The sequence below is a fragment of the Seriola dumerili genome, unplaced genomic scaffold (genome assembly GCF_002260705.1).
Source record: "Seriola dumerili isolate Sdu_G_001 unplaced genomic scaffold, Sdu_1.0 BDQW01000674.1, whole genome shotgun sequence".
NCBI lineage: Eukaryota > Metazoa > Chordata > Actinopteri > Carangiformes > Carangidae > Seriola > Seriola dumerili.
The window spans coordinates 459,044-486,060 of record NW_019174929.1 but is presented as its reverse complement, the minus strand read 5'-3'; the positions used below and the strand labels follow the sequence as shown (position 1 = coordinate 486,060).

The following is a 27,017-nucleotide window of genomic DNA, read 5'->3' as shown; positions in this document are numbered from 1 at the left end:
TATTTATCATTACAATTATTTCGTTACAGGGTAGCTAATGATAATGTGCATAGAGTAGGTTTGTAATATCTGGTGCAAAATGTTAACAGAAGGCAAGGACAGACTGAGCAAGCTCACACCACAGACCGCCTGCTGGCTTGCTGACGAACCAGCATTATTGTAGCTATACCCCACTCCACTCTCCTAAATGGCTAATCTTTGTTGGATCTCACCCTTAATTGGTTAACAGTCTCCGCGGGGCAAGTGAAAGTGGTGCTATTTAAGGCTCCACCATGAAACAGCAACACTTTCATCTTGGCAATAACAGGCAACAATTATATTACCAGATTCGAAACTGAACCTTCTATCTACCCACTAATCAAAAACGCAGCCCATCTGTTGTGCTGTCTCTTTTGAAACTGCAGCCTGTATGATAACTGTGTCTGGACACTAATTAACTGCTAAATAGACCACAATTAGATGTTATTTCTATTAAATTCTGCAGAAGGAAGGTAAGGAGAAGAAACACAATAAGCGGATTTTATGTTTACTCCAACTGTACCAGGCACTGATGGAGCAGCATCGCTCTCTCTCTCAATGTCTCTCTCTCTCCCTCTCTCTCTCTCTCCTCCGTGTGCGTGTGCACGTGCATCAATGCAACCTTACGTGCATGCGCGCTCTCTTCTGCTCCTGCTCTTTCTCTCTCTCCCTCTCTCTCTCTCTATCACGCACATTCAGACTGGCAGGCAGACCAGTCACACACACACACACACACACACACACACACACACACACACACACACACACACACACACACACACACACACACACACACACTTTCCCTTAGCTGTGCTTTTGTGTTTTGTCAGAATTAATGAGAAAAGTTCCCTTGCCCTAGGGGTAATTAGTGTCCTTGGAGTTAAATAAGCTAATACTTAGACACCTCTGGCACAAGCAATTATGTTTGTGTATTGAATAATTGATTCAAAGAGGGGGGAAGGGCTGCTAATCAGATCTGAGCATAATGAATTGATTTAATTAACAGGGGAATCCGAGGGTCTCTGGAAACTGCGCGCATTTATTCAGTAGCAGCAGAGGCGAGCGCGGCACATAAACTGGGAGAGAGGCGGCGTGAGTTTGCTTTTAGCAGTTGTCAGATTTGCAATTGGATTTGTTTGAATATAGTTGCCGTTTCGGAGCAAATGAGAACGAGAAAGAGAGGATATTAACAGCGAGGAGAGCTCAGCCGTTCAGTCTGAGCGTCTGATCCGTCCGTGTGTGCACAGTTACAGATAGCCGACACTAGATTTATATCGCTTTTCATTGTTTTGCCTTTTTTATTCGCATGGAATTTATCAAAAGCAACCAACGCTGTTTGACGCTATTTATTTGCATTACAGTTCAGTCCGGATACGGGGATCTCGCCGCGTATATCACCGTATTCCGTGTATGAATTATTATTGATAGGAGAGGGTGAAAAAAAAACGTGCAGACGGTAATTCATCTTTCCAGGGTTTTGGTTTATCGAGGCTTAGTCTAGTCAGCCGCGCGTTTCAAAGCCATTTCCAGGAGAAGCTGTGAGCAGACCGAGCGGTGCAGCCTGCTGGAGCCGAGGACGGATCGCCCGGGGAAGGACTCCTCGTTCCTCAGGACGATGGTGTTGGACAAGGAAGAGGGTGAGTAACATCTCCGATCGTAGGATGCTATAACCTGGGGAGTAACACGGCAAACTACTGACATTTTACACGTTAAGTGTTTCCCGTCGCCCCGGACCCTGCGCACCCGCAGCCTCCGCTTTGTATTGGCTTTTTCAAACCCATTTAATCACGACAGGCTCCGTGTTTTTCGCCAAGAAACCTGAATACTGTGGCTGCTTTCTGTACCATGAAGTTGGGCTGCACTTAACACAAAATAGCCTTCCCCTGCCAAACTGCAGTTTAGTTTGGAGGAGTTGCGTGTTTATTTGGAGCAGATTTTTGTGTAGCCTTTTTTTTTTTCCTTTTTTTCTTTTTTTTGATGTGTAACCCAGAGTTTGAGGATACTCCACAGACGCTGCAGTGCATGTGGCTCCTCTTTTTCTTTCCTCCTCTAAGTGCTTTTTGCGTCTGTGAAGTTCGCGAGGCAGCCTTTGACATCACCACGGGATGGGAGATGACAGCAGAGTGCTTTTAACTTGATTGCAAATTATGGATAGGGCCGTGCAACGTTCACTCACTTTCCATCCAAACAGGCCTACTTGCATTACTTATCTATTTCAATGTATTTAGGTTAATGGGTGAGGCAATCTAATTAATTTTAATTTAAATCAAACTCGCCTCTAATGAAGTCCCATTTTGGATTAAACTGATGTTGAGATGTGCCGAGCATTTATCACATTCAGGTCTAAATGGTGCTCAGTGTATATGCATTTAAATACATTTATACAACATTACCATAATACTCAAAGGGAGACTGTACACAGCACTAATCTCTTCATGTGACCTGAAACAAAGTTATTCCCATGTTTCCTCTCTTCTGACACTTCATTGATAGTATTTTGAGGGTTGTTTTGGTGACAATTTAGACCATCCGGTGACATGCACAATGACAACCTCCACTAACCATAAAACCCTTTTTTGTGTGTTACTTCTCAAAGTACTGTATATTCCTTTTGCACATTTGAGTTTATGCAGGGCTCCCCTCTGTCTAAAAGTGATGGATGCATCTGTAAGCCATTATTTATGTTTGAAAATGGATGTTTCATATCTCTTAGCAGAGCATCCTTTCACTTACACATCTAAAAACCAATAAAAGGATTGGGGCAGAGACATAAATTGGTCTGTCTGGCTGAATCCATGTTGTGCTGCTAATGTACCCAAATTAACTCAACTGTAAATTGTCTCCTTTGGATGTCTGTCTAGCTAAAAGTTCCCTATATGATTCATGATTCAGATTGCTTTTAACAGTTATTGGCTAAGCAATATGGTAAATGTACAAGGTGATGCAAATGGCATTAGTGGGAAAGGATGCACAGGAGCATGTAATGCAGTCAATACTACATTAACTACTGATGCCCAATTACAGAACCAGGGAGAGTGGCTTTTAGGAGCATTAGGACTTGCAGAAAAGCTGAGATCACCTGCTGCTCATTGCCTAAAAGCTTCACCCTTTATTTGCTGGGCCCGACCAGCAGCTCCAGCATTTTGGCCAGGTTGTCAACAGAGCTGCTTGAATCCGGTCTCTTTCACTGTGGTGCCTCTTAGCGTTTATTGGCTCTAAAGTTATAGGCTTGTCAATTCAACCTTCTTGTCTAATGTATCCACTTAGTGCCTGCACAAGTAAATGTGTGCGTATGTGGAGAGGGAGGTGTGGGCTGGTGTTTTGGGTGGCCACATGAGTGTATGTGTATGATTACTCTCTGTTTCTCTTGATTGATTCCCTATTATGCCTGTATGTGTTTGTGCGTGCTGCTTAAGTGTTCATATTTCAGTCCTTATGTGTCCTATAAAACATCATCAGTGTGTCTAGTCTTGCGTTCAAAGGCTGCGATGCTAGTTGGCAACAAAGTAATGCTGCTGCTCGTTTGGCAGACTGTTTTTGAACTCTGACTTCTCTTAGAGAAGTCTGAAACAATTTGTGCCACATAAGCAATAACCAGAAATGAATCTTTGTGCCCCCTTATCTTAGTTCCATTGAGAAAATCTGCCAGTTAATAATCATTTCCCACTGAATCAGCCTATTAAGAGTCAAACATTAGTCTTAGTAACTTTCATATTAACTTATTAGGCTCAAACTACAAATAATTCTGTTAGTTTCATGTTGTTTGTAGCTACCTTGTCCGTCAGAAGTTACATATTAATCGTAAGTTATCACCATTTCCTCAGATGATGCAGTCATTAACTCATAATATGCACTATCTGGTGAAGCACTGAGTCTGTTAGCACGGAGGAGGACTGTAAAAGGAATACAGCCACTGCTCTGTGAAATGACCTAATGTGCAGGTCATAGTAAGTAATGAATAGCAACACATGTACCAAAATATTCTGTGTCAACATTTTATTTCATCCTACGATATGAAGGTTCCAATTTGCGTCTAATTTGAGGGGAAAATGCAACTCAGCCATTTTCTCTCCTCCTTCGTACCAACTGCAGGAGAAGAAAGTGGCTCCACACTGAAGGCATATTTTTGCTGAACATTAACACAACTACAGTATACTCTTTAGAGACCCAAGCAGAAGAGAAATCCTCCAGCTACTGATAAATTTCTGGTTACCTTTGCTTGTTAATTTACGACCCTGTTATCATCCTGTCCAGTGAAATTTGTACATTCATAAAGCATGTGATTGAAAGGCAATGCTTCAGATGAAAACAGACTGGTGATCTGTCGGCTGCTGTAATAAAACTTGGGCTTCAGGCTCCGATTTTTATTTTGAAATAATAAGAATTGCTTCATTCTTTACCGGTGTTACCATGGTAATACTGTCTTGTAGCAATGTTATATTGATTTAGAAAGTGGACAGTAATATTTCTTTTCTGTTATTTGGTTTCTGAGGGTTGATTTCTAATTTCCAGTTGGAGATTACTTTTATATGTTCCTTAAGTCTTTTCACTTTTACAAGGGAATGCAATTTGCTCCCCTGTATTTGCTATTTTCTCAGCTTATTGGTTTGCTCTTACTTCAAAATTAAACTTGCCCATTTCAAATATTGAAATTACGTCTGGTTTTTGTGCTCTGGGCCCTGAACAATATTACAAACACATTGCTTCGTTTGATATTTCTTAAGTCACTTATCTTTTTTTTTTATTTTTTTATAAGGCTTTATTTCAGGCACCTGCATTGCCTGAGCTGTACTTTTCCAATTTTGTTTTAAACAATTGTCAGGAGACAGTTGTGTGATTTAAATTGCACCGCACCCAATTAATGCATAAAAAAGGTCCTTTTTCATTAGCATACACATGACAAAATGGTATCAAAACATGCAGCATGCGCCTGCCTGATATAGGTGTGATAATCACATTTATTCTGCGTTGACACATAATGTAATTTGCATCCTCAGTGTTTTGTCCATCCATATTATACCCAAGCTGATTTTTCATCTAAGTGAAAACTCAGGGAAAAAAATTAACACAAAATCACATTTATGCCATTTTCAGTTGAGTGTTTAATTCTGTCTAATCTCTTTCTGATCTTACAAATGCAGAATTCTCATTGGAGACAATTTCGTCTGTCACCACTAAACCTCTAGATCCCTATCAATCCTGATCATTTCACATCCACAAGTGCGGGAGATGTGTATCATTTTCCATAATCTAAGCGGAATTCAAAGGGACTGAACTGAGACTTAAGAGACACGTGTTAGTGAGCGCACCCACCTGCCTTCGATGTAGATGGCTGAACTCAGTGTGGCACACAAACTCAATTATGCACTCTTGAGCTGTAAGAGCATCCCTTTTATTATTGCCAGAGGCCACATGCTTGCCATGTTATCATACATATTTTTCACAACAAGATCCGGCTGCCACATGCATCACAGGGAACGGACGATCCCTGCTTGAACCTGTTGGAAGCAGGCCTCACTGCCACTTGTCACTGCAAAGCTGACTCTCTCAAGCTCCTGTTGACTACACTCTTGTTGATGTGAGGGGAAAAAAAAGTATCCATACACTGATGCTTCGACAAACACACGTGCACACTTCCCGCAACATCTCACCAGTTTTTTTCACACAAAGTTATTTATTCACCTGTTTACCTATTGTGCGCTCTCTGTTCTGACTTGCTTGGCATTCTCATGCACTGTGTAAAGCTTATTCTTTGCTTTTCTCCTTTATTCTGTCATCATAGGCTTAGTAAAGGAAGACAGGAGAGATGGGAAAGAGGAATGATATGCAGTAAAGTTCTTGAGAGGAGCAGATGTTAAAACTACAACGTCACCAACTGTGGTTCTTTAGCAGCCGAGTGAAAGTGCCAACGTGCACAAATGTCCATTTTAGCGAGGAAAAACTGTAATATTGTACCTGCAGGTCACCTGTTGGCAACATAATCACTTTGTCCAGACAATTCTCAGTGGACATCAAAACTAACACTGCCTGGGCTAATGTAATGCTCAAGATATTCAAAATACATGATTTTATGCAAAATAATGTGTATTATGAGAAAAGTGTTTCACAAATTCAGACTATGCTACACAGCACCCTCATGTTTTTCATTCATTTCAGTGGCAGAAGGATTTTATAGTAAACATGAATGTTTATATGTTTATTTGATTAGTATAGATTACTATGCTTTATTCGTGTCAACTGAATCTCAAATCATAATTGCACTAATGTATCTTAATGCATTAGTATCTTAAAAAAAAGAAACATCTACTATTTTTCATTCTGTGTTATAAACATAAAAGGCAATGCTCTATACATGTATGTATGTATGTATGTTTGTGTTATAGCCAGAGAAATACTGGACTTTTAAAGCCAATACCGATATCGATATTTTGGGAGCTTAGAAAAATATGATTTGATATATCGACGGATAGTAATTAAATAAAAAAACATTAACACCTAACATGATACGAATTGCCACGATTTTTTTTTTTTCAGAAATGTGACCAAGATGTACACTGAGTGGGACATTTTACAGTTGAAAAATAAACCTGTCAGCGCTCTCTGGTGGACAAGCTGTGTAACGGTGACAGTGGTTCTAAACAACCTCAAAACTACTTTGGCATGTTTGTACTGAAATTTCTTGTTACCCGTCAGCCGACATATACACCAATACCAGTACAATAATAAGCCATTTACCAGCCTTGTTCAAGTGTGTATGTCTCTGTGTGTGTCACATGCAAGTGTTGTTCTGGTAGTGAGTAGGAAACTGCTGGTAAAACGTGTGTCTTTGGGGGGGGGGGGGGTTGCGGTGTCTTGACTGGGGTAAAAGTACATACAGTAAAAATTACAGGATTTGATCAGCTTCTTGTGGAAATCCCTGTTGAGAGACTGACATGTGGACTGATGTTACTTTTCAAAGTCTGTACTTTTCACACATCTGAGAACAGTAGGTGACAATTTGCACATACATCCATGTGCGTGGAAGTTGTGAAGCAGGTGGTTGGTTTGAGTAGCACCTGCAGAAACACAATACTGTCTTATTGTACTAATATAGTTTTTGGAGAAGTCATTTATTTCTATTCTATTTCAACTGGCCTGTTGTATTCTCTCTATAACGTACACAACACAGCGCCAAAGGAACCCTTGTCGATGCCATGTTTCCCATCTGCCAAAGCCCTGATCATTCTTGGTGTATTTTCATTCGTTTTTGGCCCTGCCTGTGAGAGTGTGAGGCTCTGAGGATGGCAGTGCTGGTTGGTTAGTGAAAGACACTTTGTTCTTGTGGGGTGTAAGGAGAGGCACAGCCTCTAGGGGCTGCTAGTGGGGCTTTTACACATTCAGTCTTGTTTCACTCTATTGTACTCCCATTGCTCTGTTCAATTTTCTGCAGGTTGAGTGTAGCTTTGGCCTTAAGTGAGAACTTACTGATTCTTGTGTAATCTTAGGCCAAGACATGTTATGGGTTTTCTTTCTCACTTTTTGCCTTCCTCTTATCTGCCTTCACAGTAGGATGAAGATGCTCTTCAGTGTAACAACAGAAGTGCTCTTTACAGCAGTTAACCCATAAATTCTTTTGCGCTTACTGCAAAAGTAGTGTTTCATGAGCCTATAAGTTCCAATTTTTCTGTTTTCACACACATTTAAGTACAGTACGTATCTCTAATCCAACTTAAAATGATCTTTACTTTGGTGATTTTTGGCAAAAACAAAATGTCATGCGAATTTATTTAGGTTAAAAACAACTAAATTAAGTTTCCTCAGCTGCTTTTTAGTGCAAGAATCCAGAGAAAAGAAGGATGGAGGCTTCACCCTCTCTTAAGATATTACAGCTATCTTGTTGGTAAATAGAAAGGCCTGGGGTGCCTTCTCTTAAATAAGATCCATCTTGCTGAGAACTAATCTCTTATTGGATGACCTTCTCTAAATCAAATCGTAAATAGCTAATTAAAGTCTGTGATTGAAGGGGGTAGTTCTTTGCTTCTTAAAGCTGGTAGATTAGGTTTTGGATATTGAAGTCGTTGATTTAATCATTGCTTAACTATGATGTTTGCGACTGCAAACAGCCACACACATTCCCAGTGAACTCAGCGCTAACTTCAACTTGTTTCTCAGACCTTAGACCCTCACCCCACTCCACCCCCATTTCCAATCACATCTCTTTTCATTTCATTTTATTTCATGTCATTTGACCTGTCGTCTCTAGTTGAATTGCCATTTCATTTTAGCCAGTAGCAAGAATTACTCCTTGAGGAAATAGGGTCAGTCGTTATATTATGAGGTAACATAAAAGTATTAAAAGGAATTCATTAAAAGGAAAGCCATCTTCCTCATCAAACATCGGCCAGCGTCATCTCCGCTGTTCCTCTCTTGCGCGCTTTGGGATAGGCTATACTACATGAGGCAGCTTAGTTTACCGTCCCACATGACATCACACAATCTTCATGAAGACCTCTTCCCTAACTGTGCACCCATCCAACTTCCCTCATTATTTACCCCATCAGGTGTGGGAGTGGGTGTTTGAATGACATTAGAGGCCTGTGCTGCCAAATAACTGCCCCCTGTGGGGAATTTGCATTATTCAAGATTAAAGAGCCTCACACAGTGCACCGCAGTATGGTGTTCCTTCTTCCCCTCCATTTTTGACACATTGAGGACCCTGAATGGCACACCTGTCTCCTGGCATATCCTTTGAAATAATAAGTGTGCTGTAATTGCTGGGGAGTGGGGAGGATTTTGTACATCACGTCCTGACCTCATGAGTGACACAAACTTTAGAGGGCTACATTTATTCCTCTCCAAATGCATTTTTAATGTGGACTAAAAAGTGTTTGTGCATTATTCTGTTCCGGATGGCGGAAAGTGTCTGCGACAGGTCTAATGGTTTGATTTTTTTTTTTTCCTGCCAGGAATCCTGAAGTGGCAGATAAGATTGTCTCTTCTATCAAAGTTTAAAAGAATATGGTTTGAGAATAGACAGATTTTTCCTTTATTTAATGTCAAATGCAGACTCGAGAAAAAAATCTCTGATCTCATACTGACTGTATGAGCATTGAAGATGAGGATACATTACATAGACGTCAATGAAAAATGGTAAAATGGCAGGTTGCGGGAGCTCCAAACCTCAGACCAACAGACAAAGCCGGACAATACGTCCACATTTCATTGGCCAGTTGCAATACCAAATCCTCTCATTGCTCTGCCAACACTCTGACAGTCCTCCCTCTTAAATAGTCCTCATGGGTTTATTTGGGGTAACCCTGCATGATAAAAACCATGAATATTTGTGTCTTTTTCTCCTCTTCCTCATTCATCTTATTCCCTCACTCTCATTTTCTTGCACCATCTCTCACTCCTTTTCTGCTGTTGACAGTTTACCTAGCAGAGCTCTAATCTCACCCTACTACTGAGCAACCAAGTGTTGGAACAAGTCGCCTTCTGTAATAATTTGGAAACTCTGCCAGTTTCATGTCTTGAAAAAAAAAAGCAGCAATGAATTTAATTAGAAAGCTGTTGCATATCGCTGTGATACATTTCTTTTAATTAACCCCATGTGAATAAATTAAAAATAATAGGGGGCTGAAAAGTGTGGAAAAAACACCCTAATGAAGTTTTCCGTTAATTGGGATGGAGTCTGCAGCCAAACCACAGTGAGTAGTGAGCACCAGGAGTTAACAATGCCTTCTGTAAGCCTCAGAAAAGGGCCCAGGGCCTTCGTGCTGACTTCAAGTGTAAGAAATGCACCTCTGACGTGATGGAAATGACCGTGGGCTGGGAGAAAAGGCAGTCCTGTTCCAGGCTGCTCTGCTGAGACTCCCCATGCCGCGCTTGAAGCTGGGCCAGTGTTATTGCGGCCCTAATGCGGCTGACTCATTTGGAGCGGATCAGGAGTAATTATGGTAGGGAAAGTGGCTGCCGACCGTGGGGGTCAGGACACTTGTAACATGTGAAAAGAGCAATTATTCCAGGAGACAAAACCCTCCCTTATCCCGGGCAGTGCCAGGGTCAATGCAAGGGACGGCTGGGCTCCGTTTCACCGGGGCTTATTAGCCACAGCAAGCTGCAAAGTTTGAGAGAGTGCATCTTGTTAATGAACAGTCCCCTCCTCATTCGCACCACCCCTGTCTGCTCTCCCTCCCAAATACTGTGGGTGTTAATTATGTCATAATCATAGCATGCATACAGTCCCAGAAATCACCTCACAGACCCCAGCATTCATACACAACCATCTGGAAATGTCGTGCATGCCGTACAGTAACATAGAAGCCTCTTACAGCGAACTATAAGAAAAAAACACAGTCAGTATGAAATGTAATATTGACTTGGGCCTTGTAAGAAACTACCTAATTTGAGAAAGAGTGTGTCTGTGTGTTTCTCTCTGAGGGTGTGTTTGTGTCTTCATGCATATCTTTTCTTTCACTCCTTGCATATGCTCCAACGAAGGATAGGAACATGAATCAGTCAGTGAATCAGTGGCCTTTATTGTGCTTATCATTCAGAATACACTCATCAGTCTGCTTTCAACTGGCATGTGTATTCCAGCTGATATTATTACCAGATGTCTTGTATTTTGCCTTGGCAATAGAGAAACGTGTCTATGGGCTCAATTACAGCAATGACGGAAGCTGAATGAAAGGGGCTGATTCATGCACACAATGGCAGGACATCTGCATGAGATCCCTATTAACCCTGGTGGCAGACACCTTGGCCCGGGGTCAAATTTTATTTGGGATTGCCATGGCCACAGCATTTACAGTGCTGGCAAAAACATAAAAGAGTGGAGTTGAAATCAGCCCCTGTAGCTTCTAGAGTTTGTATAATTCAGTAGCAACACAGTCATTTTCAGTTTTTACTATTTTACACTATTTCTACTACTACTTCTTCTCACTGATTTTGTCTCATACCAGAAAGAGGAGGAATAATATAATATAATATAATATAATATAATAACGCAGCAGTTTATGGATTCATCGTAGGCCATTAACGCATTAACGTCTGGTTGATGTCTTGTGCAGGAGTGCTTTGCATAAACAGATGATGGTGGTGGCGATGATGACGATGACAAATGCACTTGTTCCAGCTAAATACAATCGTGTGGTAATGTAGTATCTAATTTCCCTCAGCATCCCAGTCTGTGTATTCACCACGCTGGTGGCTAACACTCTTATTTGTTGCAGCTGGGAGCTGGAATTATAGGGGCCCCTGAGAGGAGGCCCACCCAGGGTCAGCTTCCACCGCCTTGAAAGCCCACCTCCCTCCCCATGTGTCAGGAAGTGATTCTCATCAAGATCCTTTACCTCCCCATCAACCAGCAAAGTCTGCATCACACCATGGTGTCAGTGCTTTTATTGATCAAAATATGTTTGACAAAGCACAGAATCAGATGTAACTGTAAAGTTGAGTGTCTGCTCCATTGAGACCATGTGTGTAGTAGCATAGTGAAGGTTACCAGGAATCTTTGAGTCAATATACTTACAATTCTGTTGCACATGAAACTAGAACTGAAACAGTAAGTTGATAAATCAATTAGTTGATCAACATTAGAATTATTTGGGAACCATCTTGATAATCGATTAATCAGTTCAGTCATTGATAAAGCAAACAATTACTGGTTCCAATTTTGCAAATGTCAGCTTTTGCTTTTGCCGCTTTTTGTTTTACGTCATTGTAAACTGAATATCTTTGGTTGGCTTTTACTGTTGGCCACACACAAGCAATTTGAAGACGACACCTTAGACTCTCACCTTTGTGATGGGTAGAGCTGCAACGATTACTCGACTAATCAATTAGCAATCACCAGAAGAGTAATCAGCAACAATTTTGATAATCTAACAATCATTTTTGTCACTTTTCAACCAAAAGTTTGCTGGTAGAAGTAGACATAGTGTCAAATTTAGAAAAATGATGCCATTATAATTATTAGCATTTTTTCTCCGAAGGCATTAACCAATCGACTTTTTCGTCACCTGAAATGACACATAATGGCCAATGAAGGATTCAGAGGAAACCTGTATACATTACTGTACGCAGCTTAATATCAAAGCACCTGCACACTTGTTTTCATTTTTTCTTGTTAATCAAAGATTTTACTGATAATGGTGGGAAAATTGGGTTTGGTGCAAATCAGCTTTCTTTTCACACACTCCTGTCTGGTCTGCGGAAATGTGATGATTGTATTTTTATACTTTCAAACATTTCCTTGAGTGCCTCCAAACACTGTATTTTCTTTTAAAACCTTAAATATATCAAAAAGGTTAGCAGACTGATGTGATTTTTTTGATAGCTGTAAAACGGAAGTCTAAATGGGGTAACATAGAAATCGGATGCTATCTCTATAATGGAAAATACATGCTCTGACAGACTGCTTGGGCAGAGAAAAACTAACTGTACATATTCTTGAAAGATACAATCTTAAAGAAAGTAGATGGATGGAAGAAGGGAGAGATGACAGGCCTTTACACACAGTACTAATGGCAAATTAAATTCCCTCTCAGGAAGGATATTTGGCAGGGCAAGTGCTGTCTCTCCACTTTGAGGGGTAAAATGCATCCCTTGTTGGAGAATGAATTGTGATGTGGAGAGGCATGCTTTTGGTGACATCAAATGACACTGGAAGGTCAGTGGCACTTGTATCTGTTAAATGGATTGGATTAAGTGGAGGCTGCCTCCTAGTCTGCAGCTTCCTTTCATAATGCAGCTTTTCTTTCTGGGAGGTGGCAAGCATGGGAGGTTCTGTTGTACACCACAGTTTCACAGAGCGCCGGGAGTGGTGACAGGTGCAAGAAAATGTCTCATGGCATTATGGGAATTGAAAAGACATTTACTTTACACACTCATTTTTTTTTCTGTCACTGCTCTTTGTTTAGTAGGTTTGAGCTAGTGTTTGCTACACTACTATTAAAGCTGTTTTCCAGAGGCTGCTTTGGTACATGACATCAAACCCATGTTTGTTCCCTGCAATGGCTTCAAGAAAGAGGCATCAGTTGAATGTGAGTACTGGCAGACATTAGGCATTCCTCCATTGAGACATCTCTCTTACAGTCAGGCCTGAAGGACCAGGGCCTATGCATGAAGACATGAATGTCAGACTAAGTCGCACTAAGACACAGAGAGTGTTGTAGCTTTGATGATGCTGAGCAGGGTTTTTAACCAAACAGTGCAGCCAATAGAGAGGGTGAGCAGCATACAGTAATTCCAGGGTAGGTTAAGCATTGGCCTTCTCAAATGTGATGTAAAACACACACGTGATATGTTGTATGAGTGTGTGGCGGGTGGTGGTCTCAACCAATTAGGAGTAGTTCTCTGGAGGTGGAGGAACGACCTTTTTGTGTAATTAGTTCTCTTATTTAAAGCAAAGATTTTGAGTAGAATAACTAATTAGGTGTCATAAAAGGCAAATTAAAGATTTTTGTGATCCCCAAGGGAATTGCAGCAACTCTTTTCTTTTTCTTTGCACAAGAGCACACACTCACACACGTGTACACAGACACACACACACACACACACACACACACAGACACGCAGGCATTTTCCCTCTCCTCATTAAGACTGTTTTTAGTTCTGTAGAAACCTGTCAGGCGAGAACTGTTGGCATACCTGCAGAGAGCTCCCCTAACAAGCCATGAAATGCAGGTAGAAGAGTCCGCCCTTATCCAGTGTGGCTTGAATTTGAAGCTTTTTGGCTTCATTTACACTGAACATTGGTATTTATAGCAGGTTTTGTGATCCTAATGTGCCAGCTTCAAGGGGCCTGTTTTGAGGAGGGAGGGAGGGGAGGGAGCTGGAGGGCAGGCAGAACACTAATTGATGGCTCCCATCACCAGCACTGGACCAATTAGCCTCTCCTTTCCACTTCTGATAAAGAAATAAGACGGCTCAACACCACCGGAGCACTTACTGACATATAAACCAAAGCCATAAATTTGACTAACAAGCTCTCCTATTTCTTTCACCTCTTTTTTAAAAGGGGAAATGCTAATTATATTACATTCATAGCATTATTGATGTGTGGATGGCCAAAAATTGCAGAGCAAATCTGGATCCAATAAGGTACTTTGTGAGACCATTTATGTGTTAAGATGTGTGCAGATGTGTGTGTGTGTGTATGTGTATGTGTGTGTGTGTGTGTGTGTGTGTGTGTGTGTGTGTGTGTGTGTGTGTGTTCATGTGAGAGAGACAAAAAAAAATATGCTTTTCTATTCCAAAGAAGTCCTTTGAAAAGTGGTATAAGGTTTTTATGAAAGAGAACGAACTTGACAGGCTTAGCCGAGAAAAACAGTGCACAGAGTGAAGCAGTCCTTGTTACCAGCTGAGGTTGTGTTTATCACTGAGAAAACCACAGAAGTTACAGTTAAGCAGCAGATCTGACTACAGAATGACCCCATTCACACTTAACATTACAATTGTGCATACCTCTAAAGAAATGAACATAAAAACTTTCTTTGGTCTAGACAAAATGTACCCGTGCACATCTCTAAAGTACAACAGTAAAACTGTGACATTTCATACATAACTCAGTATACATATGTCAAAAAATGGGCCTTTAGAGATACCCACACATACAAATGCTGGCCTAACCCCCCATGATGCAGTGTCCAGTCTTTTTTTTTTTTTTTTTAAAGAGAGAGAGAGAAATGTGTTTTGAAAGTAGAGTGGCAAGTGGCGTCCACTGTGTGTTCTTTTAGACAGATCAATAGCTCAGTGTGTGAGAGAGTGTCTTAAGAGCTGTTGTCTTGTGCTTTCAGCTGTGGCAGACCTGTTAGTGCTACAGAGGGGAGCTGCACGCCCCTGCCTCTGTACCAGCAGTGGCCTGAGGGGGGCTTTTAGTCCAAACACAAATGTCAACCACACATAGACTATTAGTGTTTAGTGCAGTTATTAAATGGACTTTATTTGTCCTTTAGGAGGCTAAAAGGCGCACTTAAAGGGGACCTGCGTGACAGCAGGGCAATTTGCGAGTTTGGTAACTTAGGCTCGCTCGTTGCAGACACATGAGTACAGATAAGTGTAAAAGGAGGAAAGGCTGTAATGCTCTGAGTAGGGAACACTGGGTGTGTGTTTGTGGTTTGTGTGCGCAAGTGTGTGTGTGTGTGAACCTGTTTCTGTCCCTGTGTGTGTGTGTAGTGTATGTGTGTGTGTGTGTGTGTGTGTGTGTGTGTGTGTGTGTGTGTGTGTGTGTGTGTATGAAACACAGCGAGTGAGTGTATGCTAAAAGGCACTTAGGCCATAACATATCTCACTGGGGTCTGGTAGCAACGTTTTTGTGGTCAGAGGCTTTTTAAAAGGTTAATGTTAATCTATACCAAACAAAGCCCATGAGGAGCTTTTACAGCTGTGGACAGTTGAGTGAAATGGGCTTTGATGAAATGGTAGGTAACTAACATACGACACAGCTCGCTGTAAATACCGCAGAAAGCAAAATAAACATTGTCTTTTATCCTCAGAATATACAAGACATACCCCCTCCTCTGAAGCCTGCTGCAAGTGATCATGTAACTTTTGTATTACAGCATGTTCTTAGTGGAACAAGTAAGTCAGAGCTTTGTAGTCCAATGTGACCTGTGTGCCTATCTACATGGAAGAATGTTTTCTTTAATGCATATGAAGCAGGTAGGCAGTGCGCTGTGGCCGTGCGCAAGGCCAGGCTTAGACGCCTCGAGAAGCAGCCGGCTTATCAAAAAGAGAACATGAAAAGTCACTCGTGTTCCTGGGCCGTAAATCACGCATGGCTGTTTGTCTCCTTATCACTACAGGTGTGCCGATGCTCTCCGTCCAGCCCAAAGGGAAACAGAAGGGGTGTGCTGGCTGCAATCGCAAGATTAAAGACCGCTACCTGCTCAAGGCCCTGGACAAATACTGGCATGAGGACTGTCTCAAATGTGCCTGCTGTGACTGCCGCCTGGGGGAGGTGGGCTCCACCCTCTATACGAAAGCCAACCTCATCCTCTGTCGCAGGGACTACCTGAGGCAAGAAAGACACACAAAATCACCTTTCTCCACTCACAACAAACACAAAAGCCATGCCATTCCAAGAGCTGTGACATGATGGGATCACAAAAGGTGTTTGTATCCTCCTAATAGCGTTTGCTTTGGTTTCTCAGTGTGTGTTTCCTGTGACACAGAAATCTAAATCAATTTAAATCTCAAAGATTCCTCTATGTTGTAATTATATCTCAGCAAAAGCCAATGTGTAGTGGTTTGCTGTCATATTCTTTTTGAGCATGCATCCAGCAGAAGGTAATGTTGTTCTGGGATGCTTGAACGCAAACATTTTGCATAGGCAGAAAAAAAAAAAAAGATATTAGGGGCATTTTTGGAGCAGCACATCTCCTTATTTGTAAAAACAAAATTGATGATCAATACTGTATACTGTATAACTTACAAAAATTCCCACATCACTGCATCCACAAGACAAGATGCATTCAGACTTCAAAAGTAAGCAGTGGGTTACACTTGGTTGTCATCTCCAATAGAAAAAAATCTGTAATAGTAATGTGTTTCTAACTGGTGCTACTAATTGATTTCTACCAATCTTTTATAGAACTATCAATTTTATAGCATTAATAGACACATGCTGTCACAATGAGACAACTTAGAAAAGACTGTAAATTACACCTATAAAGTGGATTAATTTATCTCATCAATAGCATCTACAAAAATAGAAACCCATCATTAGAAACCCAGTCAAACAGCCACCACCACCATAATTGATTCATCTTATTAAATGTTACATGAACCACTATGTTTTTTATGTTTGTCACAGGGCGTAAAGCAAGGAAATCTTCTGTACTTGAAATGTGTTCAGGGGCTAGCTGTAGGCTACAAGCCAGATGGGTGACGGCTGTGGCGAATATCGCGACCTGTTTCAGAAAGACAAGAACACCAAATCTAATCGATTCTGAATGCGAATCCTCACGTTAACTTGAAAAGTCCAAATGGAAGAAAAATGCATTATCTACTCACCCATTCCTCAGTCGGAAACTATAGTCTGGTAATTGTATCCAAGTCCAAGCACAACTTTCAAAGCCATAAAGAATAGACGATCCAATACGCTTATCTTTCAAACTTTTAAACACTCGTTCCTCCGTGGGTCTCTAAACAGCATATGTGGCGTAATACTACTGTTGTCAAACAAATGCCGAATTAGTGCGGTCACGAGCATTATTGAGCTGACACTTCGCTGAGCCAAAGTGAAAAAAAAAAGTTTTTTATTAAAAAAGGCTGTATACTTATATATAAAAATATGCAAGAATATTTTCCATAGACACATAGTTATTTATTTTTTAATCTAAAACGGCCCCAGCCCCGCGCCGGAATTCTGGCACGGCATGTTGTCAATGTAGTATTTCTAGAGTGTAAGATGTTACTTGTTTGGTAGGTTTGTTTATACCGACAAGATGTATGTCCACTGAGCTACGTTAAGTTTAAACTACAACGTGTTTGTTGTTGCAGTGTTCTTTTTACATATTTTCATCCTTTTCTCTGTGTTTACATGAGCACAGGGGAATTCTGTCACGGAAGAGACTGGCTGTCAGTTGTACCAGAGCTGTAGGCTGTGAGAAACCTCCAGGCAGGCTTGTTGCTTCACCAGTGTTCACCAGTGTCTTTGGCTCTGCCGCCCCCTCCCCCCCCCTCCCCTTCAGATGCCCCTGCCATCTGCTTGTTAAATTAAACATGACCATTTCCTAGGCGTTAAGTCACATTCCCAATGAGGTCCTCCCATTTATCTGAGAGGGTATCCCTCTGGGGCCGACTTAGGGATGCCGCTGCCCAAGGCCCCTCCCTCCCAAAACTCCCTGTACTGCACTACCACCCCCCCACCCCTCCTTTCCCTTTCTCCATTCTCCTCCTGCCTACTTGTCTCTCAGCTCCCTCACTGATATCTCCAGCTTACTGCTACCCACTTAGGTTTGGATCAGTTTATTATTCTAATTTGAGATAGGAGATTAAAAGGAGCAGCATACTTTCAAACAAAAAATCTAAAGGAAAGAAAACCTTTACCAACTTGGATTTCATCCTACCTCACTCATGGATCTCCATGACATTTCACTTTCATCTCAGCTCTTCCTGTGACCTGGAAGAAGCCCACAGCCCACTTGAGAGGCGCTTAGGGACGTTACGTAGAGATAGGCCATTACCATCCATCAGTTCCCACCTACAGTTAATGCTTTTAAGATGCAGTGAGAGGTCCACTAAGACCTGATGTTGCCCCCAGAAGGGGCAGATGGTGCAGATGAGGTAATAATAAATGGGCAAATGACCAAGAGAAGGCAAAAATGATGAAGCTGAGAGTTTCACTTGGTAAAATACATCTGCTGAAAGGACAGCAACCCCAACCCCCAAGCCATAAGTGCCTAACTGGCACAGTGAAGGGAGAAGGAAAAGCTTTCTCGCACATTAGACCAGTAAGATGTAGAGGTCAAAAAAGGGATGAAAAATGGAGAATGACATATGAAATCAAGAGTTAGGAATACAAAAATAAGAATAAAAAGGAAAGAGGAGGAGAGAGCTTTCTGTGCTCCTCTGTTGCCCCGGATTGCCTAATGAAATCCATCCCACTCGCCTGCTCTTCAGCCTGCGACAAATGCAGAACACTTAATGGCTAGAGATGCTTGAGATGAATTCTATTATGGAACAAATTAAAAACCTTGCCTTGCTTATAGAGAAGAGGCAGTTTGAGAGACCAGAGTATTTGAAAGTAGGTGATGCAGTCTCCATCCGGTGCCAGTTTCCTTTTCATTCCTTCTTTTCTGTGTACTAAGACGAAGGCTCCTCTCACCTGCAGTAATGAAGTTAAATCTGTGCACTGAATTAGCCTCCTGCACTTCATTAAAGACAAGCGGGTGGATCAAACACACTTTGGTTATTTCCCAGGGTTTGGAACCCTGCCATGCTCATATTAATTATTATAGGAGCTCCATCTGTGATTGTCCTTCAGTGGCATTAGCAACTTATTGAATGCACTCACGCTTTCCTGAATCTTACACTTCAACACACACAAACACTAAAATGCACACACACCTCAGCCAATGTCCTCCCCTGCCCTCCAAAGCATTGCACCAACAAAAAGTTCAGTTTCTAATCTCTCTGACGTTCAGTTCACTGTATCAAGAGTGTTTTTTTTTTTTTTTTTAGCAACGTGGCCACACTTTCATTATAAACGGGAATAATAGATTAATTAGGCATTTCCTTTATGTCCAAGGCCCAGGATCATACGACTTCACCAGAGGGTTGACAATCTAGTCATGGTGTGATCATCAGGACTTGAAGCCTGAAATCATTTAATCTTCTATTTCATATATTAGAGAGGACATAATAGTCATCCACTTATCAAAATGGGGTATAATTAACTGTAAGAGGAAAACGTTTTAAAGATAATGAACATTATAAGTTATCCACAAACCGGCGAAATAGCAGGGGGAAGATGATAGCTCCATCTGGATGTGACTGTTTTTCAAATCTGTCTTCTCCTTACGACTTTAGTAAGTAAAACAACTGCTCTCCTCCCGTAACAGTTGCTCTTCCTCTCTGGGCAAGATAGATCTGAACAGAAAGGTTTACACTCTCAAAAAGACACAACTTTTGGGGAAGGTCAGAACATGCAATGCATGCATTAACAGCTTTCCCTTTTATGAAATCTGACAAACCCTGTGCAGGAAGGGATGTCTCAAAGAGCTCAGGGAACAGGTAGAAAAACTTCAAGAGCCACAGCCCAATCTGAGGGAAGCAATACAGAAAGGCAGATGATGCAGAGTAGGAGCTTTAAAGGTTTGAAGTTAGCAAAGCAGCAAGTTGAAAGAACTAAAGAAGGCCCTCTTTTCTCTAAAGACCCATTGTAATAACTCAATAACACAGGAAGGAGAGCTGAGCTTCTTTACACTCCTGCCATCCAACTCTGCTCCCAACAACCCGCATCAGCACACAAAGTTTTTAGCTACCAAATAAGAGCTCTTTTAAGGAGACCAGAGTACTGTGTGGGAGACTGTCGGAAAGAGAAAAAAGATACACGTTGTAAATATTATTTCTAGACTTCAGAATGAGCTACCACAAATTAATGATTGAAAACTGGAAAGGAAAGAAGTTGAACAAAAATAAAATGCAACTATTAACTGTTAACTGACTGTTGGTTGGATAAAATAAAAACATTACAAGTTGTCACCTTATACTCTGGGAAATTATTGGCTGACATTTTTTACTGTACCACTATGGTTCTATTATAGCTGCAGCCCTACTAACTATTATGTAGAATAAAAGGGGTCATATAATATCTGAACACAGATGATGAAATTTGAAAGTTCCTGAACACACATACTCATCCAGTAAATATCAAGCCTGCTTTCACTTTATACGACATTATCCCGTTCAGAAATCCATGCCAGAATGTCTTACAGGTTGTGGGGAGCAATCCAAATCAGCACTTCTAACCCTCTAATCCATTTAAATGAACCACAGAAGCGTCTATTCTAAAATAAGACTTTTTGTGTTTCGAACCTCGCTACAGTGCTGATGATTGATCGACAAACCCTGATGGACTGAAGCTATGAAGAATATTCTCATATTTTCCAGAAACTCACCATTCACACTCTATTTAAATAGAAATGCTGAAAAAAAAAACTGTGTTAGTGTTGAATTTTTTTTTTTCACTTTCCTTTTGAGAATATTGATTTATTTAATCCAAATGACCAGGGAAATTGAAGTGCATGAGCCACTGCACTCCTACAATACAGGACATGTGTCAGAACAATACGTGGAAATTCTGCAGAAAATAGTCTATTCAAACAAAAAAAAAAAATCTATTGTAAATGAAATGAATTCATGTTTTCAAAGGTAATCCTTTGAAGGCACTGTTTCAGTGCTATGAAGCGTGTCGAGTTTAAAGGGAAAAAAATTACTGCAGCAGCTCAGTTAACATAGTTTTCTCCTCTTTACATAAACTACGTACTGTACTGTATGCGTTTTGTTTTTTGTAGAATCTTTGTTTACAGTCAGGTAAACCAAAATCTTCCTCGGCTACTTGGCCGTCCCGATGCTTCTGCTTGAGAAGATGATGTCAGCTCTACTGATGTTCTAATCAGAGCGTTGTCAGTCCATTCATGTGCTGGCTCCTGCTTCGCTTTCAAAAGCTTGACTGGACAGAAATGTGCCAAATCTATTTCACTTTGCGTCGCATACGTCTTCATTTTTGTGGTATTATGTTGCATCCTCTCAGCTGACATCTAATCCCTTTTAATATGCTTCTTGATCATGTTTTGGTGTGAAACATTCGTTGCTTACTATATGCAGCGCCCTTCAGCTGTTACTCATGAGACTGCTGCAGCGGTGGTTCAACTCTGGTTGCTTTTAGCTTTGTAGGAGCAGGAAGAGAAGAGTGTAATGTGTTTGAACAGTTCTCTCAGGCTGTAATCTCCTCTTAGCACGAGGAGCTCAATTAAGCCGTATGTTGATGCCACGTTATAACCCAGACACATCAATTGATGGCTAAAGAACTGTGCGAGTGGAACATAGCCATATCCAATGCACTTTCTTACATTTCAGCTCTTCATGTTACGGTGAAGATAGAACTTTTCTTTTGATGTAGAAGTGGATCCTTTCATGATTTGAAGACTATCAGCATGATTTAGAGGGACCAGTGTCAGTTAACATGCAACAGTATGGTAGCTTCATTCAACTTACTGTACTTCCACCTAGAAGGAGCCTAGCTTATTCGTGCTATTAGCAGGACACTTCCATCGGTTGTTTGGGTAGGTAATCCAAAGTACTATCAAGTATCTCAAGATACTAAAACCTCAGCAAACATTAAGTGTTTTACCTCGGCCCTTGAGATAGATTTTACTCAGTTTGCGAGTAAAACTAGTATAGTGCCCCTTTACCAATTTTACTCAAAAACAAAGTAAAATTAATTTTCCCCAAAACAAGTCAGAAATTTTATGTAGGAAAATTTTGATCTGTTTTTAATTTTTTTTTTTTTTCTCAATTTATTTATTTGTATCCCCATTAGCCACTACCAAGGTAGAAACTACTCTTCCTGGGGCCCACTCAACTCAGCAACCGTAGAAAATATAGCAAAGCCTTTGGTATATTTTCTTTCTTTATTTAGTAGTACTGTGTTTATTCTCCCGGCTTTATAAAATAAATCTTTTAAGTCAATCAAAATACCCTGTACTCAAAATGCCCTGTATTTCTGCTGGGCTAGTAAAGTTAAAATGCTGCATACCTAGAGTAGTTGGGGCTGCATATGTAAACAGCTCTGCAGAGGTGAGACTCTCAAAAAAAAAAAAAAGTCTTTGTGTGTCACAGTAAGGCAGAGAAGAGGATATACCCACAATATCTGGATTGCCGGTTTGTAGAGAACATACATAGAGCTGAAAGGTAAAAAACTAGGCAGAGATGTCACACCTCTTTGAATGAAGGTAGAACTTAGTGTCGATAGCAAGCTGGGCTTCCCCACCAGGCGTTTTCACAACCTGTATGTATCAAGTGAGCACCATGTCCACAGCCCAGCAGGGTGTAATGGAGATGGGTTAGAATAATCCTACAAGCTGTTACAGGTCTGGGCATGTCAGTCTCTTTAAGTGACCAGGTCTCTGTATGCTTCTTTAAAGCCTCGGTTCCCTGAGGGAGAGAAAAAGACATCACCGTGTGACCCCTCGGTACAGGACAGCTCAGGTGTGTTGAAACCTGGAGCAGTCCCTGCCACTTGACTGTCATGATGACACATGAGGTGTGAGGCTGTGGGTTGTGTCCAATAGGAGAGAAGTTTTTGGTGAATAGTACACAAAAGGGAAGAGAATTAACTTTCATTTCATATAAACTTGCTTCCTAGAAACCCTGTGCTTTGTACACAGAAACTGAGCTCTTACAAATGAGAATGGTAACAGGGTCAGTTTGTGTAGCACTGATATTTGGTCCATTTTTGGATCAATACTGAGTGTGTGAGAAATGTTTAGATTTTTGGATAAGCAAAAAACAAACAAAAAACAACTTCTTTGTGTTACAGAGCTCTCTGTGGGTGGCAGATGTCTACTGTATGAGAACATGCAGTTTTCTTTTTTTTTTTTTTTTTTTTTTTTAACACTGAAACAGTAACCAGTTGTAACAATGTCTCTGTTTAACACCCTGTGAATCCCTCTCATGGAACATAACAGCCTTTCTCCCTCTGTTTCTGTCTCTCCTGCTCCTCTGGGGCAGTGGCCCCTAATTAGAAGCAGTGCTGCTGGATAGACGTTTTCTTTAACAAGGTGAAAGCAACTGAATGGGACTAGCATAAACGAGGCAGAATATCAACACGGTGATTCCTCTGTCTGAGCCCTACAAGTTTGGGGAAAAGTGTTTAACATACTGTTGGAATGGCAATCTGCTGTTGCTTTATCCCCTCTTGCAAAGCTGTGAAACGGTCCTTTTCCTGCTGCAGAATATATAAATCTATCTGTGCTTCAGAATCTCCAAATTAAACATAGGGGCAGGCGCTTGGAAAATGAAAATGTAAATCTGACTGGGAAAAGCATTTGAGTTTCCTTTGCTTTGAGGAGAGAGGAGATCTACACCAGTGCCTTCGTGCTCTGTTTGTGACCTTTATCATTTGGCTCTTATCTAATAAGCCTAAACAAGCAGCAGCGAGGTTTGAGCAGTGAATATGTTCAGCGTAAAACATTTAGTTAACTTTTCAAGGTTACATCTCCCATCATTGTCTCAGGCTCCTATTTGAATGAAAAAGGAAGATGGAGAAAGAGAGAGAAGGGATTGGAGCCTGAATCCATGTAACAGAAATCTTTTTGAACTCATGACTACATCATAGGATGTAGCCTCTTGTGTAAAAATCCAGCTGGCTTAGGTTGGAGATACAGTAGACTCATTAAGTATTTTAGTTTTGAAAGAAGAAAACTTTCAACTGCTCAAATGCTTTGCCTCAGACCTGTTTTCATTGCTTTTGCAATGGGCAAGGGAGAAATTCTTTGAAGAAGGAGATTAAAACCATGTGATCATTTTAATTAGATCATTAGTCAAGAATTAAGATCTATGTTTGTAACTCGCATTAACAAAAAATACCAAGTGGGTGCCAAGAAAGATTTGTGCACTGAATTCAACGTATTTCCATTTTGTCCTGTTTCCCTTTCCAATGCAGCATTTTTTTTTTTTTTACCATTGTTCTTGCTGTCAGTACATTTTTGTTTGCTCTTTTATTATATCAAGGTAAAGGGAAGGTGGGTTAATCTCTGTCTGTGCTCTCTGTCTTTCAGGCTCTTTGGTACAACGGGGAACTGTGCAGCCTGCAGTAAACTGATCCCAGCCTTTGAAATGGTGATGAGAGCCAGAGATAATGTTTACCATTTGGACTGTTTTGCCTGTCAGCTTTGTAACCAGAGGTAAGAATTGGGATCATAACTACACAACAACATTGCCTTTTAAAAAAATGTATGAATGGAGTGTTAAAATGGACAATGGCTTAAATATTAGGAGGTGTTAAAGAGCTCTCTGGGGCGACAGAATTTTTTGGTCTTATTACACCACTGCAGACCATAGTTTGTAAGACTGAGGAAAAAAAGTGGATTGTGGTTGTCTTCCTGTGGTAAGACTAAAGATTTCTGCACTGCATTTGTAATGCCCTGCTAATTATTTTCTATTGTGACACACTGCCAGCAGCTTGTCCTTGTTTGTGTTGAGATCTGTAAATCTTTTAAGCCAGAGGGGTGTAAAATTAGCTCTTATGAGGTATAGGAGCTACAAAAATAAAGTCCTCCAGGGGTGTGTTGCTGCATAAGGAAGAACGGACCTACACAGGTGTGAAATGGTGTTTCCGTAGTGATATAAACTATTATGAAATTGGGGTGAGCACAAAGCCTATGCTATGATGTGCATAGAATATGACATACCCAAATATTGCTTTTCCCCATTAATATACTGTCAGTAATGGCACCACTCTGGGAGCAGAACGTCCTTTGCATGCTTGTCAGGGGTGCTGTGACCCTGTTCTTCCACACAGCACAAGCCCATTAACCTTCTGCAGGCCAGATTCAGTTACCATAGTGAACACCTGCTGTAAGGGAATTATGACTGCAGTCTCTCTTCTCAGCTGGCAGACATGAAGCCAGGCCTCATCTGGCACAGTATTGCCATGGCCGTGACTGTTTTACCAGTCTGGCACATTACTAAAGCCGAGCTATGCTCGGCTATATTCTTATCTTCACTCCCCTTCAGTCACATTATGAAGCTGTCTGCACTGTGTCACACAAACAAACAGCAGCGTAGAGAAGAACATCAGTAGGGTAGGCTGCTATGTGTTATTTTCCCTCTTCAATTGACTCTGAGACTTTGGAGGAAAAATATTCTCGAGCACTGGAACCAAACTGGTGTGTGAAAAGCTAACCCTGTGGCAGGAGTTTCCTTGGAAACTCTTGTGGTGCCAGCGCTTTTTTGCCAGGCCGAGGAGAGTTGACCTGCCTTTCACTGGGCGCCAGTGCTCGTGTCTGCTTGCTTTGAAATGATAGGATTTTAATCAACATTTACTTGAAGCCACACATTTATGATGACCATCAAAACAGGCTTTGAATCTGACGAGGCACAGTGTCAGAGTGCGTTAGGTAAACCGTCTTGAGCCAAATGTGTGCAATCAAACAAAATCATCATTACCTTCTGATCTTAAATGCTACATTCTCACTGCCAGAGCAGAGTGGAGTCAGCCAGTCAACACAGGCACACACGCACACACGCGCGCACGCACACACACACACACACACACATACACCACTTAGTCCTAATGCCAACAGTGATCGTCTTTGTATTTTTAACAACAGTTTTGCCTTTGTTTGTATTTCTCTGCCAACAGGTTTTGCGTGGGGGACAAGTTTTTCCTTAAAAACAACATGATTTTGTGTCAAATGGACTATGAGGAGGGCCAGCTGAATGGGAGCTTTGAGACACAGGTTCAATAGTTGGAACCTCGTGGCAGCAACAATCGGCTCCACACTTTACACACGAGATGGATGTTCTGCTGCACTTGGAAAAAGACAAGCGTCTGTCTGCTTGCCTGCAATACTTTTTAAGACCCCTTTATCAGTCCCTAAGGACTCTATTGTAAATGTTCAACTTTTTGCCCCTCCCACACCCCAACACTGAGCAGTTACAAATTTTGATGTACAGTTGTGCCTGCTTAGCTGAGCACTGTATTGCTTGTATGTTTTGTGAAGTTTATTTCAGGTTTGTTTTCTTTTCCTTTTAGAAATGGTTCATTGGAGGGTATGTACAGTCTGTTTTCTCTGTATATATAAACTGGAACATTTATTTTATGAAATGTAATGCAATTTTATTACTAGTGTGAATTAAAGATTCTTAAATGTTCATAGTGAGTTTTTTCTCTTGTACCAAAACCAAAGTTGTTGGAGGAGGTTGGCCCATGTGTTGATATGTAATCATGTCTCCAAAAACTGCAATGCTATAAAAAGCCTTGCTGGAGAAACATATATTTGAACTCCTTCTTTAAAACATGATGCAACAAAACAAGTTTTATTACATTTTGCAGAGTTCTGATGGAATTAGAAATGCTGTTTAAAATGAACTAAATAAGATTTTATTTGGAATAAAAGAATGCTTCTCCAAACTGTGTTGTTGTGAACGTGCAGGTGTCATGAAAGGGAGTGAGTAGAGCTGAGCTGCTCTCTGTGATTCATGCTTCACTAATTGCCATCTGATTATGAGGGATTGAGAGGGTGAATTGGCCTGGAAATGAAATGCAACAGCAAATAAATTAGAGAGAAAATAAATGCTCATTGAGTTTGAACTCATTCAGACTCATCAGCGACAGAGGTGCAGAGCTGTATTAAAAAGTACTTTTCCCAGAAGACTCTGTTAATGGAGTTGTGTGACACTGTCTGTTTATCTGATGAGGTCCTAATCTGATACACACAGCAATAGCCAACAATATACCAAGTCTGGTGCTGTCAAATATTCAGCTGATTCTTCAAGTGATA

General features: G+C 41.0%; 1 protein-coding gene across 1 annotated transcript; it reads left to right on the top strand.

Annotated features, from left to right (window-relative positions):
• The first annotated feature begins 1,077 nt into the window (after positions 1-1,077).
• Positions 1,078-27,017, top strand: LOC111236574 (rhombotin-1). Its single transcript, XM_022765363.1, has 4 exons — positions 1,078-1,655; positions 15,807-16,020; positions 24,291-24,416; positions 25,877-27,017. The coding sequence occupies exons 1-4, from the start codon at positions 1,634-1,636 to the stop codon at positions 25,980-25,982; spliced, it is 468 nt and encodes a 155-aa protein (XP_022621084.1). The 5' UTR covers positions 1,078-1,633; the 3' UTR covers positions 25,983-27,017.